The following is a 17,046-nucleotide window of genomic DNA, read 5'->3' as shown; positions in this document are numbered from 1 at the left end:
GACACCCCTGGTTTAGCAGCTTTCTGTTAGATTATATTACAAGTATACATCGCTGTTTACTCGTGATGAGCATAGTAAACATTAGAATTATGAATTCAATTTATACTAAAGCTCAAATGCAAGTATGGTATTACCTTTCTGTCTCAATATGTTGCCTTGTCATTCCTGGTCTAATGTTTGAGAGAGACCAGCAACACTTTTTTACTGTTTTTTGGTACTGACAACATTGAATACCTTTTGTTTTATATATGTTGTTCTTCTGTGATGCACAATTTAAAAGCTTTTTTAACATGACCTGCTAACTAAGTAGATTGGCCACAGTGTGTTTTGAAACGAACAACATTGGATAAGAAGTAAGTTGTCAAATCTCTGTGGGCATAAATACAGGAGGGGATTATGTTACAAAAGCAAACATTGCTTTGTTCTGAGGTGTTAATAAATCACTAAGAGCTAACATAAACAAAGCAGTTTAAATATTTAATGACAATTTAATTAGGTCCCAAGGAATTGACCTTGAATCATCAGAAGGCCACAAGGTAATAACAGCCAATCTATGATCTATTTTTAAAGAAAACACTCACCCACAAGTAAACTTCACAGTTTTTATTTATTTGACAAATATGAAAAAGTACAATATGTTTCAAGTGTATCTGTTTTAAATAAATTACATCAATAAAATATAATATATACAATATTCAATAAACAAATCCTTCAGCGACAGACATCTGTTAGTTTGCTAAATAAATAATTATTTCCACCATGTCCAACATTGCTACATTAAATATAATAAAGTGTTGTGTCATTAGCAGACATCATTTGATTATTTTAAAGGCATCTTAAAAAGACATGCTACATTCATACTGAAGTGTCTGACTGTTCTTAGTCTTCTCGCAGATAGGCTTCATGCATGTCGTGGTCATTGTCCTGGAGAAAAGCGTGGTACTCTGCCATTCTCTGGATCTCATCCGCTTTGGTCTCGGCCAGTTTCTTGTCAGCTTCAGCAGATCCTTTCTTTGCCTCGTCGATCTGGGCCTGGGACAGCTGAATGTTGGTCCTGATTGTGATTGACGCCTGCTCTGCTCCTGACAACAGAAATACAACATTTACTACAGGGGTTTCATCAGTATTAAATCACAAAAATATTAGGCACCAGAACTTCCATAGCTGTATTACATGTGTTCAAATTAACATGCGATTTGGATTAGGAGAGCTTCAATAATTTAATTTCACCTGTTTTTGTTACACATGAAAAGCACTTCTCTTACCTGAAACGTAGGCTGCCTCAACTGCCATTTTTGACATATCCATCGCAAACGTCCAAGTTGTCTCATAGTGCTTGCACTGACTTAGTCTATCAGCTGCCTACAACAACATACAACTGTTAAATGGAACATTAAACAACTGATTTTGCAAGTTTTTCAGCAATGTTGACTTACCTCTGCACGTTGGTTGTTGATCAGCCTCCAAAGTGAATCGTCCTCAGCTGGACTCAGCTTTCCCAAGGTGGCCAAGTACTGTCTCTGGAGGGCAATGCGAGTGTGGACAGCCTGAACACAAACAAGAATATTCACTACCAAGCCCAACCAGTAGAGTATAGCATATGTATATTCCATGTTCTAATCTAATGTATTTAATGAAAAACATAATACCTTAGCATATTCTGCAAGAGAATCAGTAAGAGCCAGTGTGGTCTGAGACAGAAAAGTGCTGGAGCTGTCAGTGACCACTGATGCAGCTCTTCTGATCAGAGAGTCATAGGACAGGTTTTCAACTTGCTGCAAAAAGTGTAAGAATATGGTCATGCTACTAGAATATTAAAAACAACAACACACAATCATTGTATTTCTGTGACTTACCTGTGTGAAGGGAACGGCATAGAGTCCTAGACCAACACTTAAAGAGGCTTTGCTCATGTGTGTGGTGTTGGTGGAGTCCTGCAGCTTCTGAGCAGAAGAGTTCAGAGTGCCGAGTACACCATTGTCAGAACTGCAAAAGAGAAACACTGTTAAAAATACATTTGAATATAATAATACAAAATGCAGAGGTTAAAATGCAAAGACTTACCTTATAAATCTCTTGTTGGTCGGTCTTTGCAGTGCACCTGCAATGCGACCTGCACACATTGAACAACGAACAGCTTGCATATTGCAGTAGTTTAGAAACCTGCTTTTAAAGAAAAAAGGAAAAGCTCTAGAGATCGTCCTGAGGTTTTAGTTTGGGCTGCTTTGAGGTCTGTGATCTGCTGTACCTCGATGGACCAAGTGCAGGTGTTTTATAGGCCTAGTATTGCGTAAAACCTATTGATCTGTTGACTCTGACTGCGTATATACATTATCAGAGTGCGCACAATCACACTGACACGACGTGCCGACAAGAAAAACACCAAGCCTTTATCAGACTTTATTGTGTTTTTGTGTGAATAAATGAGTTACAAAGCAATTTACAACAAACGTCAATGTCTGTGGACCTTAACCTCACAAAGTATTTTTCATATGCATAACAAGTCTCTGCAACTTTCTTTATGTGCATATGATCTAAACATCTTGCATGTACAATATGCAAGTATTTTACTACAATTAAAAAAATACTTTGGAGATGTGCACGTCCTTGTTAGTCTGAACAAATACTGCAGGTTTATCATCATAGCTTCACAAATGGACATTTGGGGGCTTGTCCAGCTTTGGTCCAATCCCCTGCAGCACAGCTCTGACGCAGAACCTGCGCAAAGAGCCAAGAGACCCAGAGTCAACCTGTTTGTCAAATGTTTGCTCAACATGACTTCAGAGGTCCATGTTAATAATCTGCAAGTCTGTGATTAACAGAGAACATGAATGTTGACGGCAAAGTGATGCAAGACGGATGCACCTGGCATTAGCAAATTGATTGGACAAAAATTAGTTATACTCTATTAGAGGTTTAAAAAAAATGAGGAGTTGCTGATGCATGAAAGAAAATGCAGACCGGTAATGTAAAGCCAAATAAATTTGAATATCACACATCACAGGCAATAAAGGTACAAGTTCCCCCAACCAAGTCCTCCTTTGCCTCGTACTTTTTCGCTTTGCTGCTGCCAATGACTGTAATTCTGCCCAATATACATTAAAGCTGGAATCACTCTCTCTGCTTTTAAACACAGGCTTAAGAATAATTTTAACAACTTATGTAAATGAGTTGTTTGTTTTAGGAGTTAATGATTTTAATTCCCTATATATACATTTCTACAGTATTTGTTTTTTTTTTATCCACTTCCCTGTCCCTTTAAGGGCATTAAGCACATTTAGGCCAACATTGTAAATAAGTATTAGTTCTTAATGTTTTGTTTGATAAAATAAAGGTACCAACGAAGATGCAGCCCAGGACTAACCACTTAACACCAGATACAACTTAAAAACATTTTAAAGCAGCAGATTGACAGCAAGTGCAGGCTGTGCTGTAAGGACTACTTGCACTGGACAATCTGCGAGCACTGGGCGGCACGGTGGCGCAGCAGTTAGCTCTCGTGCTTCACAGCTAGAAGGTCCCAGGTTCCATCCATGGCCAGCCGCCAGATGGGGCCTTTCTGTGCATGTTCTCCCCGTGTCTGTGTAGGTTTCCTCTGGGTACTCTGGTTTCCCCTACCACTAAAAAACATATAATAGGCCAGATTGAGTGAGAGTATGTTTGAGGGTCCAAGTGGGGGACAATGGATGGAAGTTAGCCCCATGCCGTATTTACATGCATGAGTCCCACATAATGTTCATTCACATGCGCTGTCCCGACAAAAAACAAAACAAATAACATGAAAAAATCGGTGGTAAAGCGCCTGAGGAGTGGTATGAGCATGTTCCAGAACGATATGTCACATATAAGCATAGATTGTGGATGGGGAGAAATATGAACTGCAGTAAGTTTACGCCAATCAGTGACATCTGCTGGTCATTTTCTGAGACTGGGATTATGAAATGCACCACTGACCCTGTAACTAAAGATCGTCTACTCAGCAAATCAATAACACACTTTACTGTTCCACTTGCAATGGCTTAAGCCCAAAACAAACACGCAAGTCTGCACTCCGACCGGTCTGTGCCAGTTTAATATGTGGGATAATCATCTGCCTGTATTCATTCACTTGACCATGTTAAGGTAAACCTTTCTTAAACCAATGAACTTGTTTTTTTCTGTCTCTATGGTAAGTTTAATTTACAATAACTTGCAAAACTCAGCCCTGACAATTCCCTCTGACGCCTGTTTCTTCCTCGGGAGTTGTGACAGGAAAGTGGTAAATCTCCGGAGAGTTCAGGCACCTGCAAGCACAAGCTTTCAGATAAATTGACCTCCAAGCTTAACTGGAAATAGACCAGGGTGGTGTGAGATACTGGGGTTCAGGCTTTAGTGTAGAAAGAAGATGTGTATCCTTATATCAGGCTTTAGAACACATGAAACAGAGATTTGTTTAAAACGATATTGCATCTGCTGATATGGCTTAATTCATCCCATGCAAACCTAAATCTTTTCCTGTACTATTAGCTAACTATTACACTGAAGGTTTTACTTTACCTCGACTTGCTTTGACTGCTAGGAGAGATGTCCAATTGTGATTTCCCACCTAACTGTACATCTCACCATGTGCTCCCTGTCATTGTGAAAGTGTGCATTGTGATCCCTTTGGTTTGCATGTTCCTTTGTTGTATCTCTGTGATGCTGCACACTTTTGCCTCTCATCGTCAGTTCCTGGACACATCTCGTTACATTCTTTTCGCCTACATGCTGATCAACGATGCCCTTCAAGTCACAACCTCTGTCGTGCTTTTTGCCTTTTTTGTATATCAGATTGAATTCCCTATTGTCTATTGTATTCCCTTACTATTCATATCCACCGCTACGTTCCAGAATACCCCCTTAATTCTTGCAATAATGTCCCTGGAAAGATACGTTGCTATAGTCTATCCACTGCAGTGTCCACCCGCTTGGCGCTCTGACCGCATTTGGGCCATCATTTTGACTCTCTGGATGATCAGTTGCCTTTTCCCGCTGATTGACTTCTCCATTGGGAAGCAAGACCCAAATGTGGACCCTTTTTCCACTCCAGTGTTGTGCAAAACTGCTGTGGTGAATTCAACCCCTATTCAAATGCTATTAAAAGCAGCTACAAGTATACTTTTCTTCACAGTGGTAGCCGTCATTATTCTGTTTACCTATGTGCGCATCTTGTTGGAGACAAGGAAGTTGAGGCAGGACAGGGCATCAGTGAACAGAGCGATGTATACTGTGCTATTGCATGGTTTTCAGCTTGTACTCTGTATGCTGGCCTTCACTCACCCCATAACGGAGACACTGGTGGTGGCACATGGATGGCAGCCCCAGGACCTGGCCTTTTTCAATTACTTCACTTTCATACTCATCCCTCGCTTCCTCAGCCCGCTCATCTATGGATTCAGGGACCAGAGTCTCAGGGCGTGTATCAGGAAAACACTTGTGCGCTGCTCTCAGAAAGTCTGGACCTATGACAAACGTATACCACAGTAAAATACTAACATCTGTGATTGCTCTTATTAGTCTCATATTGATAAAAGACATACAGAGAAAATACTGTGTAAATAGGATATTGAGATTTGTTAAAATTTTAAAAGTCTTTGCAATGTTGTGTTCACATACATAAATATAAATTGTTTTACGATTTGCTAACCTGTTTTCTATATGTTCAGATTGAATTATGAGGCATGAGTAATGTTTCTATATAGGACCACCAGCTTTATGTTCCTATTTAAGACATGAGGGTGAATGGCAGTTACTCCCATTATACAGAAAAGTCACTTTGATAGATTCTTCTGTTAAATGATCGCCCTTGAATAACTGTGTCAATAAATGATTATCCAACTTGATTTGTGAATTTTGGCTGTCTTTCAGTGACTGAGAGCACATAAAGTAGTATGCCATTAGATAGTAGTTCCACTTCGCATGGAAATTGTGCAATTGCATGTGTATTTAATTGAAATGATCTTTAACATCCTTTTCAAACTTTTATGACACGATAAATTATTATTGTTTCACTTTAAATGTAAAATAGGCAGGCAGGCAAGTTTATTTGTAGAGCACAATTCATACACAAGGCAATTCAAAGTGCTTCACAGTTGCATAAATATAAGAAAACAAATACAATCAATAAAAACATCAACATAGAATTAATCAATTACAGTAAGAGGCAAGAGTGCAGATAAGATTCTTTCAGTTATATGCATTTCTAAGTCTTGTTTAGATTCGCTCTGTCTTGAGAACTATTTTAAATAAAAGGTTGACAGTTTTGCATAATATACTACTAAAACACAAGCATTACAATAAGTCATTTTGAGTGAACTTTTTTTGATAGTTTGTTTATTAGAATTCACTTAATTCTTTCTTTTTTCTGTGAATTTAGGCCATAGTGTGTGTATAATGTAATAATGATCCATTTGCTATTGATATTGCCATTGTCCGCCAGGGGGCAGAATGTTGCCGAGCTCCTTATACATGAGCGGTGGCAAAGGGCATATTGATAAATGTGTGTCTATTTCTTTGAAAAGTAAAGTTTGCTCTGTTCAAATCTATATGTTTTTAATCGTTTAAAGTACAGTGTGGGTTATGTTCATGGTTGTAGAGCTGCCCCGTGCATTAGCCGCTCCTCTGTCCGCACCGCACGTGTGGGATGAATCATGACACGTTCAGACTCGCCGTGAGCCGCTCTCTGGAGCCTCTGCCCCGGAGCTCAGAGTCCACAGATCGAGAGTGTGAGCGGACACTTACCCACTGACTCTGTGATGGACCCTCGGCTTTTCCTCAGTCTGCTCCTCTTGACCTGGACTTCACTGCCTCTGTGCCTGGCTGAAATGTATACGTCGCTCGTGAACGTGAAGCACGCCATCAGCCTGGAGCGGAAACTTATCGATTCACTCAAAGGTTACATCGAGCTAGAGTCAGAGAGGCTGCAGGACATCAGGCGGTGAGTAGGCTATGCTCAGACATAAACATAGGCCTGACTAAAAGTGCTGTAAAGTCAATTGACAATCACAGCTTTGGCCCCTAGGGATTTAATGTGATGTGTCAGTCCAAACTTAGTTCTGTCTATCATAGTTTCCATTCTGATTCAGACTGGATGTAGTCACTAGAACTTGTTGGACTTTTTCCCCCATAAATTGAGGCCTTAATAATTGTGGAAGGGTGGACAGAATAAGTATTTTTCCTCTTTTCTATAGATGTTTGCCTCTTCATCCATGCTTTCCCTTACAGCTTTTATGCCAAAGTTTCCCATCTCCACTCCGAGGTGTACCAAGGCCAGACATCTGCATTGGCAAACCCACTGTTGGCTTTCACCCTCATCAAACGCCTTTACTCGGAATGGCCTAATGTAGTCTACAGCGATGACTCTATGGAAAACTTACAAGGTTAGCTAGCTTTTCCCTCACACACATTGAACACATGGAGGTGATGAGTAACCCTCCCAGGCAGTCTGTTACCATCAACACCCAATCCTCCGCACAGCTCTGACCCCCTGCAGTTCACCTTTTGGTCCTTTGTGTCCAGGCCTCCGATCCAGTTACGAGCGGGACGGGACGGCTCTGCCCAAACTGGAGGACTTGCAGGGGGCTGTGAGGGGACTGCTGAGGCTCCAGGATGTGTACTCACTGCAGGTGTCGGCTCTCGTCAGGGGTCATTTCCTCACTGCGACTGACAGAGGAACCAATGAAGTTTATAAGCCACTGGTGTCGGTCCCTCTCTCTGGAGATGACTGCTTTCTGGTCGGAAAGGTAAGAGGGTTTTTTAGGCCCTAAGCAAATCACACAAAATGATAGAACTGTTATTTTTACAACAACGTATACTTTAGGATAAACTAGAGAGGCTATCTAGTCATTCTTTCATCTTTTTCCCACTCGCACTTCTCGCAGATGACTGTTGCCTCTGTCAGACTATCCGTTGGCTCTCCATGTAACCGCACATGAACTATGGGCTGGTTTGTAATCAAAGCGCTTTATGTCGTCCCACTTCTCGAATTACCTCAGGCTGAGTTACGGAAACATTTTTTGCCAAAATGTGTCAACGACCTCTGACCATCATCACCACCACCCACTCAATCACACACCACATACAGACGGGGTGGGTGGGCACTATTTCTCAATTTTATTTACATCTTTACACCCTAAAACTAAAAATGTGTATTTCTTCATAAAAAGTTTTTTAAAAAAAACATCCGTACATACATTATATATTTAGCAGTAACCTCTCAATATCTTTTTAACACTACTGACCATGTGTTGCAGGAATCTTTATTGGAAAAAACTGGAAGGAGATTCCACTTTCCTACACACATGGAATTCTCTGCACTTCCACACTTTAAGCACAGTGGGGATTTCTAAAGGCAGGGCATTATGTGGGATTGCAGTGCTGAATGGAAAAGTCATTATCTCTGCACAAGAGTTTGTGAGAGAGTTTGCATTGATTTGCACTTTATATTAAACTGTCAAAACCATTTTGCAGGGAGCTTTTATTTAGATAATGTTTTAAATTAAGACACAAGATTAAAAAACAAGATCAATTTCTAAAATATATCACATATTGTGAACCATGTTGAAAAGGCAATGTAGGAGTAATTGGTCAACACTGTTAATAGATTCACCAGTCTTGGCCTAATAAACTACACATTTTGTTAGAATGATGATCCCTGTGTGGCTGTGTGTCTTGTTTCATTATGTTTTCAAGATGAGTTGGACTAACTGACAGGCTTACTACAGTTAGCTAATGCATATATTGTTTTATTTTAAGGTATGTTTCCGTGTCAGGTCTTTTTGAGAAGAATATGTCAAAAACAAGGCACAGCTTTGCCACATGTGAACTGTCTATAAGAAAACACTCTCTTAAAAGAGGCGTTCTTTATCCTCGTCACAGGTGGCTTATGAGCAGGAAGATTACTACCATTCAGTGCCGTGGCTGGAGCAGTCGGTGCATCTCTTCAGAGGACACAGCCGGAGCCCAGAAAATCAGGGCACTTTGGAGGATGCGCTGGACCACCTCGCTTTCTCTCACTTCAAAGTATAAAAATATCCTTTTCAGTGTCATTATTTCATACAATGTGTGATAGTTATCACCAGTACTGTTTTTATTTCAGACAGGGAATGTTTCCCATGCTTTGAGTCTTTCCCAGGAATTACTTCATCATGGTAAATGTTACTGCCAGTTCCCTCTCATAAACCTTCATCTTAAAATATGTCGAAAAGTTTAGTTTTTGTGTGTTTTTTATTTCAGATCCAGTGAATGAGCGTGTTCTGCAAAATGTTGAGAAATATGAGAAGTTGTTGGTGGTGAGGCCACATATGAAAGGAAATGGGCTTAGGAGACCCACTTCAAAATATCTGAGAACAAGACAAGCTTATGAGAGACTCTGCCAGAACCACGGCTCGCATGTAATCATCAACTTCTTTGTACATCATGTACCACGTTGTAATAATGAACAGATTCAAAGCCAGTGTTCTCTTTATGCATTCCCCATTTTGCATAATGAGAAGTGCAATAGCTATTACTCCAGCTGAAGTATATATATTCTAGATATTATTTATAATCATGTTATGATGTTTTAATGATCTTTATGTTCTTTATGTTACTTTTTGCAGCCAAGACATTTTCAGAACCCAAGACTTCTCTGCGACTATTTCACCGGTGGAAAGCCAGGTCTATTTCTTTGTCCAGCCAAACGTGAAGTCCTGAGTCTGCAGCCCTTTGTGGTTCTCTATCATGACTTCATCACTGACACAGAGGCAGAAGACATCAAGATGACTGCTCGGCCGGGAGTAGGTGCCAAATGTCTTTCAAACTTTTGCTCCACTTCTTAAAACCAAGATAAAACCTCTGCTTCCAGACCCTAAGTAAACATTTTAGAAAACAGCATGTTACTGCTGTATAACAGAGTTACTGTGTCTGACTTTGAAACATGTCTTCTCTCATCAACTTCTAGAAACCTACCATTTATGTTTCCAGGTTCCTTCGCTGCATATATTTTACTGCCTCAGTTTATTTGTATAATATTTGGGGGCTGGTACCCTATACTTTCTGTTAAACATTGGCATTGTTTGTCAGGCTTTCCGCCCTTAGCTCAGATGGAAAAGTCCTGTACTTATTTCATCCTTATGTCAGTGTGTGGGCAGATTGAAAACAGACTAAGAGTCTAGTATTGAATTTGAGCTACCCATGAAATTAGTGGTTAAGATCAAAGATAAATTATTTAGCTTTTCCATTTGATGGTTTGGATGCTGTTAATGGCTTAAATTGCCATATGAATTGTCTTTTTGATGTATTATTTATTCATTTATTTAATGTGCAAAACTATAAATCAGTTTCACTCGAGGACTCTATACTTGGAGCAAAATGTGTTTGGGATTTAGAATTGGCTTCATGACTCACTCACTATAAATCACAGACACAGATTTAGTTGAAGACATCTTGAGGCTTTAGTGTGCTTTTGGATGTCGACAAAAAAACAAAAAGATGAATATTTTTTTATAAAAATACTTGCTGTACATGCTTTTCTAGTTAAGAAGGTCTGTCGTGGCAAGTGGAGAGAGACAAGCCACAGCCGAGTATCGCATCAGCAAAAGGTACAAAAATCCTTAAAGCTTGGTTTCATTTGTTTTGTATGAAACTCACTCATAAACTCTCATTTCTGTCCCCAGTGCATGGCTGAAGGACTCTTCCCATGCTGTTACTGGGAAGCTGGACCAGCGGATCTCCATGGTAACTGGTCTAAATGTGAACCATCCATTTGGCGAGTACCTTCAAGTCGTTAATTATGGAATAGGCGGACATTATGAACCTCACTTTGACCATGCTACAGTAAGTATTTAGTCACCATTTACTTTTATTCACAATAAAAAGTGTTGTATTACATGTTGTGCTTTGACCTATAGGTGCCGACAAGTCCTGTGTATAAGTTAAACACTGGAAATCGAGTGGCTACGTTCATGATATACGTAAGTTCATCTATAACTTTTTTATGCTCGAGACCACACAATAATAATTTGACTATTCTCTAAAACACTTTTTAGATGAAGAAGCAGTTTCAAACACAAACAATGATGATACATTTTAATCCATTTTGTTATTATTTGCATACTCTTGGTGTTTAAAAGGAAAAAAACATGCATGCAGCAACTTATGCATGCAGCACAGCCACACAAGACAAGACACAGTGTGAAGGAATGTCCTTTTCCACAGCTCAGCTCTGTCGAGGCAGGTGGGTCCACTGCCTTCATCTATGCCAACTTCAGTGTCCCAGTAGACGAGGTAAAACACACTGTCTACTTCAATACGGTACAATATAGCACTTTGTTTACTTTCTAAGTCTGCATTAATTTACCAGCGTTTTCTTTAACCTATTTCCCTTTTACATGTTGTGCTGCTGCTGTCAGAATGCTAAGGCTGTATATTTCTACTCACAATATTGTTTTTGTGCTGCAGTGCCAAAGTTTCAGGCAGAAAATTGGATTCTGCGTAATGTTTTGAAAAGCCACCTTGGGAAATAAACTTTCACTGACTGTAATAAAAGACTGATAACATGAGCAAGACAGATTTTTAATTGCTTTATTGCTTGCAGTAAAATCGAGGTCTCTTCCACCATGTCTTCTTAACAGGATTTCACACTTCTTGTGAATGTGCGATATAGTTTTTCCCCATTGCCTTCTTTCATTTAGGTTTTATATTTATTTGAATAAGGAATAAGGTGAGAGTTGCATGAAAGATACGTGAAATATTTTGTGTTTCGACAGAACGCTGCTATTTTCTGGTGGAATCTTCACAGAAATGGTGAAGGAGATGTTGACACGCTTCATGCAGGCTGCCCAGTGCTCGTCGGGGACAAATGGGGTGAGAGTTATTATTTGTTATCATCAATAAGATATTTTACAGCCTCACAATGGAACATTCAAGGTTCAACATAAACAAATATGCCAGTGATAGCAAACATGCCCTTACTGCGGCGGGTTATCAAAATAAAGCATTTGGAAGAGGACCTAATGTATTTAAACAACATGTTTGGCAAACTCCATGAAGATGAGCTGGTGATATCCCGCTCCCGGCAAAGTTGTGAGGCTTTTTATTCTATCATGTGAAATGTTACACAGTGTGGCTTTAATATGGCCTACTTTCAGTTAGTTTTTTTTCTATATGTACTATATGGGGGATATTGTACCGGGCCTCAACATCTGTATTTTATTTGGCGATTTCAGACTCCAAATGCTCATCTTGGAAACTTAATCTCAGCTGCTGCTGCTTGGCCCTGCTATAGGGGCATGCATCAGTCTGCTCCACTCACTGCACTCAGATGTGTGTGGCTGTCAGCTAAACTAACAGAGGCACATTAGTCTACAGCAGTGGAGAGCATTTGCATGTTTTCAGTTTACTTTAGACACTGTTGCACTTGTTTAAAGTTTTGTTATTTGCATGGTCTGTTCTAGTGGCAAACAAGTGGATTCATGAATATGGTCAAGAGTTTAACCATCGCTGCACCCTGAATCCCAATGAGTGAAAGGAGAGAACCATATGTTTGGAAGCCTTTTCGGTTGTGAACCCCTCGACATGAGCAAATGAGAGGGGCTCGTGGCTGAGCAGAGGGGCACGCTGTATGTGTGAATCAGCCTCAAACCCAAACAGCCCTCGGGAGACGGACGGCAGTGGACACGGACGAAGTGAAACTGAGCTGCGTTTTCAGCCCGAGTTGGAAATCAATCCCCAGGGGCCACATTTTCTCAAACTTGTGCAGGACAGAGAGAGAGAGAGAGAGAGAAAGAGAGAGAGAGGCATCTGCTTCACAAACAGTGCTGATTTGGACTTGCTGTAATAGGCTGTAAAATGCCATGTTTGCCTCTGCAACAGTCTGTAGAGAAACTTCCATTCAGTACCAGGTCATATGTTATGCACTGTTATCTGAAGGACTTTTTTTTTTTGCTATTTATTTTTGGGCCACACATTAAAAATAAATTGATTGAAAGTTTCTTGTTTTGGTCAGTCTCAATTTTCTCGATGTGGTTGTCATGTCTGAATAATTCAGGCTTGTATGTATGATTGACAATCATTCTTGCAAACGTAGTTGGCCATTCTGGCAAACTTAGTTGGCCTATTTTACAAAAGATATCCCCTAAATAAATCTACATCATTAGGCCTTCTGCCTGTATAGCTATTGTTAACATTATTAAAAAAAAATATTTCTCAAAATCTTGCTATGGCAGAAATGCAACTTGAAGAGCGCTGTAAAAGTTGCAATGATTCAATGACTCCCTCTAGTGGTCAAATAAAATACTGTTTTTCTGACTTGACAGTAGACCTACACCATTGATCTAAAAAACAAAACAAAAAACTACTTCAGGGATCTACACACTAACTCCCGTCAGAGGTGGGTTGAGAAGCTAAACAATTTACTCAAGAGTATATGTTTACTTTGAAATAATGTTACTCAAAAAGGAGTAAGTGAACAAAATAATTACTCAAGTAAAGAGAACATGCTACTTGAGTAACTTGTCTGAGCGTAAAAGTCTGATTTACGATTCAGTAGCATAAATTATGATATGATATATGCATACTAATGTATGTATACTAATGTATGCATATATAGCAGCAGAGGCTGAGATAGGCAGCCTCTGCTGCCTGACCGGTGGTAGTTTACAGCTGTGGTCGGCACATAACCCCAGCACCACATTCCAATAGCGCCGCCTAGTGGTCGATCACAGACATGTACTGTTTACTACTGCAATATAGCCTGATAAACCACACCCACCTTCTTTCTGCACGAAAGAAGGTGCAGAAAGAAGGTGGGTCTGGCCACGCACGGTAGACAAGTTGTTGATTGGCGGCTAAGGCCGAGCCGAACCAATCACGACGTCACAGTGAAATGAGAAGGTTACGTCACTCGCTGCACCTCTATGTTTTTAGTTCAATTAACGTTAACAACAGCCAAAACTAATTATTGGATGAAGTAGTCAAGGATTTTGCCTCGCGTTCTCCGCGTGAGTTAATATTCACTTCATATTTGTTTAATTGGACACAGCTGTCGTCACGTCCGCTAATCGCTAATTGGTTTATTTCACTGACAATCTGTGCGCGTTAGGCCCGCCCCTTCAAACTGCTCCAATTGCTCCATGACCAGACTAATTCCCTGCGTGGAATGAGCAGGGAAGTATGGAGGACCATGGCTGCCAAAACTATAAATATATACATAAATAAATAAATAAATAAATAAATTTTAAAAAGATAAAATTTGCTAAGAAATGCGTGCAATTATGAGAATAAGTGCATTTATTTCTGTATTTATTTATTTATATATTTATTTATTTCTGTATTTATTCATTTATTTACATATTTATTTATTTTTGTATTGATTTATACATTTATTTCTGTATTTCTCTATTTATTTCTCTATTTCTGTATTTATTTTTGTATTTATTTATTTATTTATATATTTATTTATTTCTCTATTTATTTATTTATTTCTCTATTTATTTATTTATTTTTGCATGTATTTATTTATTTCTCTATTTATTTATTTATTTCTCTATTTATTTTTTTATTTTTTTATTTATTTATTTCTCTATTTATTTATTTATTTCTGTATTTATTTATTTATTTCTGTATTTATTTATTTATTTCTGTATTTATTTATTTATTTCTGTATTTATTTATTTATTTCTGTATTTATTTCTGTATTTATTTCTGTATTTCTCTTAATGAGATGCAAATCATGGGGTGGGTCGGGATGCCTCTGCTGTAAGCTCATTGGTCAATCTTTTTCCTTGCTCCAGAGCTTGTCCAGCATAGACGGCCATGTTGAGATCACTGTGTTCTCGCTATAGCCATGTCAGAACGAAAAAGAAAAAAAGCATTCTTCCATATGCAGCAATTGCATTGTGTGTGTGTTTTTTAAACAAATAAGTAAATTATCCTTTGCTCTGGGTCGCTGAACAGCCTCCATTTTGGAGTGGTGAACGGTTGCATGTTGGACCTCAAGCATATCTAGTTGGGGACTGCTGTGCTATGTTACTACCCCTTACAACAACTAGTAGCTAGCCAAACAAGTCGGAGACTCGAGATAGAAATGGATTCGCTTTGGAGTGAAATTTCTAATGAGCTGAGAAGACTGGCGGACAGGCATACGAGAAACTGTAGCGTTGACTATATTATTTTCCGTTTGGATCAGTTACGTAAAGTCCCGTCGCCAGACGTCAGTCAGGGGGGCATATGAAATCCACGCAGGGGCACATTTAGTATTACTATAAAGTACATATTTTTCGGTATTCGCGTAGCCCTGGCGCACACTGATCATTACATTAAACATAATCAACAGCAAATATGACCAGACCAACTACAGCTGTAACATCAGTCCTCGTGGCGGAAACGTCAGTAGGCCTACATGCGTTTCTCCGAGCTGAGCCTCCTCATCAACACATCCTTCTACTCAAACTTGAACTTATGAGTGAGGTCCTTTTCAAAAGCAGCTGAATGAGCTGGGCCTTGCGTCTGTGCAGAATACTGCGCCGATGCAACGAAAACACGTTTCTGAGCGTGGAAAACGACCGGACTCTGGGGCTGTAGAACGAGCGCCTGCACCCCCACACTCCCCCCACACACACCCCCACACTCGCGCCACCGTTTGTACCATGAATATGGCTCGGTCAGTGCTGTGGCCGCGTCCACTTTTCAGTCTCTCTCAGCCTTCACTGAAAGCTCCAGTGTCAGAGTGTAAAACGCACACTTCGAACGCGGGGACTTTTCGGCGGACTTCAGCGCTTTGTAGTAAAACACACAGGAGCACCTGTCACTGCCTTTGCCTCTCACGAGCATCGTGGACTCTCAGGGCGGAGGAGGATCGTTGATGCCCCTCTATCATATCACCTATATTTTATTTTGTGCCCAGACAACACGGGAGCCGTGCGCAATTGCGCACGAGCGCAGCTTGGAAGGAACCGTGCCAGAGAAAGAGAGAGAGGGATGAAATGCCGCCTCCGTGCTAGAGGAGGAAATAGTTAGGCTACTTGTTGTGGAGTTTGGGCTGGTCTAATCGGGCAGAAAGCGCGAAAGTAACACTGTGCAAATGAGTGATCTTTGCCCAATTTGTAGTGGTTTGTAGTGGGCACACGCATCTTGACAGCATGGCGCTTCTCAGCGCACGCCTGTAATGTACATGTACGCACTTTGCGCGAGAGAGCTCGTCGCGTGCGGTGTATTAAACCGATTGAAAGCGCAAAGTAACACTTCGCACATGAGTGATACGTATCTTGGCCCGGTTTGTCGTGGTTATCCGGCCATCCTGCATGTTTTCTTGTGGTTATACCCGTCGCTATGGGCTGGCCATACGGGGCCATGCCCGCCCCCCCCGACACAGATGTGGTGTAGTAGACTACGTGATACGCAGACATACGCCGTATAACCACGAGAAGGCCTGCAGAACTGCTGTATAACCACTACAAATTGGGCAAAGATCACTCATTTGCACAGTGTTACTTTCGCGCTTTCTGCCCGATTAGACCAGCCCAAACTCCACAACAAGTAACCTAACTATTTCCTCCTCACGGAGAGAGAGGACCCTCTCTCTCTTTCTCTGGCACGGTTCCCTCCACGGGAATTGCGCACATCTCCCGTGTTGTCTGGGCACAAAATAAAATATAGCTGATATGATAGAGGGGTATCAACGATCATCCTCCGCCCTGAGAGTCCACGATGCTCGTGAGAGACTTTTGGCAAAGGCAGTGACAGGTGCTTCTGTGTATTTTACTACAAAGCGCTGAAGTCCGCCTCCCTCATAAGTTCAAGTCTGAGTAAAAGAATGTGTTGATGAGGAGGCTCAGCTCGGAGAAACGCATGTAGGCCTACTGACGTTTCCGCCACGAGGACTGATGTTACAGCTGTAGTTGGTGTGGTCATATTTGCTGTTGATTATATTTAATGTAATGATCAGTGTGCGCCAGGGCTACGCGAATACCGAAAAATATGTTCTTTATAGTAAGACTAATGCCGCCTTAAGACTGACGTCTGGCGACGGGACTTTACGTAACTGATCCA

General features: G+C 40.5%; 3 protein-coding genes across 4 annotated transcripts; 2 read left to right on the top strand and 1 right to left on the bottom strand.

The window, feature by feature from the left end:
• Positions 1-734: 734 nt before the first annotated feature.
• diabloa (diablo, IAP-binding mitochondrial protein a) lies at positions 735-2,229 on the bottom strand. Its single transcript, XM_079576902.1, has 6 exons — positions 2,065-2,229; positions 1,857-1,986; positions 1,650-1,775; positions 1,437-1,547; positions 1,266-1,362; positions 735-1,082 (listed from the first exon to the last, which is right to left on the bottom strand). Exons 1-6 carry the CDS (start codon positions 2,142-2,144, stop codon positions 880-882), a joined length of 747 nt encoding a protein of 248 aa, XP_079433028.1. The 5' UTR covers positions 2,145-2,229; the 3' UTR covers positions 735-879.
• Positions 2,230-4,677: 2,448 nt separating this feature from the next.
• On the top strand, positions 4,678-5,505 carry or95a1 (odorant receptor, family 95, subfamily A, member 1; the record flags this gene model as incomplete). The annotated part of the gene is made up of 1 exon (XM_079556422.1): positions 4,678-5,505. The coding sequence occupies one exon, from the start codon at positions 4,678-4,680 to the stop codon at positions 5,503-5,505; it is 828 nt and encodes a 275-aa protein (XP_079412548.1).
• A 1,183-nt stretch (positions 5,506-6,688) lies between these two features.
• p4ha3 (prolyl 4-hydroxylase, alpha polypeptide III) lies at positions 6,689-12,920 on the top strand. 2 transcript variants are annotated; one of them, XR_013793199.1, is made up of 13 exons: positions 6,689-6,955; positions 7,243-7,397; positions 7,537-7,760; positions 8,896-9,039; positions 9,116-9,167; positions 9,253-9,410; positions 9,618-9,794; positions 10,534-10,598; positions 10,674-10,833; positions 10,908-10,970; positions 11,130-11,283; positions 11,766-11,862; positions 12,453-12,920. XR_013793199.1 is itself a non-coding variant. In XM_079562701.1 (13 exons), the coding sequence occupies exons 1-13, from the start codon at positions 6,774-6,776 to the stop codon at positions 12,521-12,523; spliced, it is 1,617 nt and encodes a 538-aa protein (XP_079418827.1). In that variant the 5' UTR covers positions 6,689-6,773; the 3' UTR covers positions 12,524-12,920. The 2 variants fall into 2 exon arrangements, 1 of the variants encoding a protein (XP_079418827.1); XM_079562701.1 differs by having other exon boundaries at positions 11,215-11,283.
• The last annotated feature ends 4,126 nt before the right edge of the window (positions 12,921-17,046 follow it).

Source organism: Gobius niger, assembly GCF_951799975.1.
Source record: "Gobius niger genome assembly, chromosome: 1".
NCBI classification, from domain to species: Eukaryota; Metazoa; Chordata; class Actinopteri; order Gobiiformes; family Gobiidae; genus Gobius; species Gobius niger.
This window is presented reverse-complemented; position numbering and strand designations above follow the sequence as displayed.